General features: G+C 48.3%; 1 protein-coding gene across 1 annotated transcript in view; it reads right to left on the minus strand.

Annotated features, from left to right (window-relative positions):
- Positions 1-1921, minus strand: part of LOC107300856 (HLA class II histocompatibility antigen, DM alpha chain-like) — a gene marked incomplete at its 3' end in the record, with an annotated part of 10424 nt that overhangs the window by 5146 nt on the left and 3357 nt on the right. The window contains exons 2-3 of the mRNA XM_015830143.1: positions 216-497; positions 7-122 (exon numbers count right to left, since the gene is read on the minus strand). Of these exons, the coding sequence (XP_015685629.1) occupies positions 7-122; positions 216-497 (398 nt within the window). The remainder of the gene's footprint in view (positions 1-6; positions 123-215; positions 498-1921) is intronic.

Here is a 1921-nt window from a genome sequence, read left to right on the forward strand (position 1 = left end):
CCTGGCCCTGAAGGAGAGGGCCAGCAGGACCACCCCCAGGATGATGAAGACCCCTCCCAACGCCACTGCCAGGCCACAGAGGACGTTCTCCAGGAGCTTGGAGGCGATGGGGTCCTTGGGGACTGCAAGGGAAGCAGGGGGGAGGGGAGGGTTAGTCGGGGAGGGGGGTCTTCGGCCGGAAGCCTGGGAAGGGAGGAGGGAGGGGTGCAGCTCACCCCAATAGGCCATGGTGTCGAATTTGCCCCCCAGGCCCTTCACGGTGCAGCTGTAGATGTCGTCTGCCTGGGGGGTCACCTCCAGGTAGGAGAAGATCTGGAAGTCCAGCACTTGGACGGGGTAGGTCGGGGTGGAGAAGACGCCCTGGGTCAGCTCCTGGTCCTGCAGGGCCCACCTGATTCTGGCCACGGGTGGGAAGATGTTCCTGACGGAGCAGACCAGGACGTTGGGCTGGCCCAGCACCAGGGGCTGCAGGGTGAAGATCTCCACTTGAGGGATTCCTGCGGGGGGGAAAATTCCTGTGTGAATTCCCAGGGTGGATTCTTGGCTTCTTTCCAAAGGGGCAAATAATCAGGGCTCGGCGTCACAAAGACCAGGAGAGGCCCCCAAAGTCTGGAATAGACCTCATCCGGGCTCGAAAAGGTCTTCGGGCACAACTTAGCACCTGCTTGGGCAGGGGGTTGGGCTAGATGACCTCCGAGGTCCCTTCCAACTCTGCTATTCCCTTATTGTGTTTATCCTGTACCGGCTCAGGCCTTCAGGATGTCCAGCCAGACCCTCCCTCAGGTCCTTCCCCACCAAAGAGGTGTGTGTGTGTGTGTGTGTGTGTGTGTGTGTGTGTGTGTGTCAGTGGGTCTCTGCAAGGGAGGTGCCCCCTCCAATTAGTGGGCTTTCCTCCCGAGACAGATTGCATGCCAGGGGTCTTCAAACTTGGCCCTTTGGTGACGTGTGGACTTCAACTCACAGAATTCCTCAGCCAGCCTCCATTTTGTTTGTTAGATTTAAGACAGGGGGTCTTCAAACGTGGCCCTTTTATGACGTGTGGACTTCAACTCCCAGAATTCCTCAGCCAGCTTCCATTTTGTTTGTTAGATTTAAGACAGGGATCTTCAAACCTGGCCCTTTTGTGGACTTCAACTCCCAGAATTCCTCAGCCAGGCACGCTGATGAAAGGGCCAAGTTTGAAGACCCCTGCTGTATGCCATCCCCATTAGGGTCCTTTGGGTGTTAACCTGCCATTTTAATTGGGATGGACACGGAACGCCCCCTTGCCGCTGCGGAGTTTGCACAGCGTTTTCACCTTTCCTGTTGATTTTGCTCTCCACATAGGCTTTATTCCAATTCTATTGGTGTTTTTTTTTAGTGTGCATTAGTGTAAACTGGCCAGTGGCCCTTGGTAGTGGCACCGATGAACAAATACATAAAATAAAAGGAAGCAGCCTTCAGAGCCAGGGCTGTCCGACCTGGGCCACCATCAATTCCCAGAACGGCATGGCTGGCTGGGGAATTCTGGGAGTTGAAGTCCACCGGTCTTAAAATGGCCCAGGTTTAGAATAGGATAGGATAGGATAGGATAGAAGAATAAAATACAGAATGTAATAATAATGTAATGTAATGTAATGTAATATAATTATAATATAATAATATAATATAATATAATATAATAATAATATAATAATATAATATAATATAATATAATATAATATAATATAATATAATATAATATAATATAATATAATATAATATAATATAATATAATATAATATAATAATATATAATAATACAATACAATACAATACAATATAATATAATAATATAATAATATAATATTAGGAGCAGGGTGCCTAAATTTAAAGAGCCATCAACGAGTGCGACGGAAAGAACACAGCAATTAACTACAGGGGGAGGGAGCTGAATAGACCAT

Source organism: Protobothrops mucrosquamatus, unplaced genomic scaffold (assembly GCF_001527695.2).
Source record: "Protobothrops mucrosquamatus isolate PMUCROS unplaced genomic scaffold, P.Mucros_1.0 scaffold8809, whole genome shotgun sequence".
Taxonomy (NCBI): Eukaryota; Metazoa; Chordata; class Lepidosauria; order Squamata; family Viperidae; genus Protobothrops; species Protobothrops mucrosquamatus.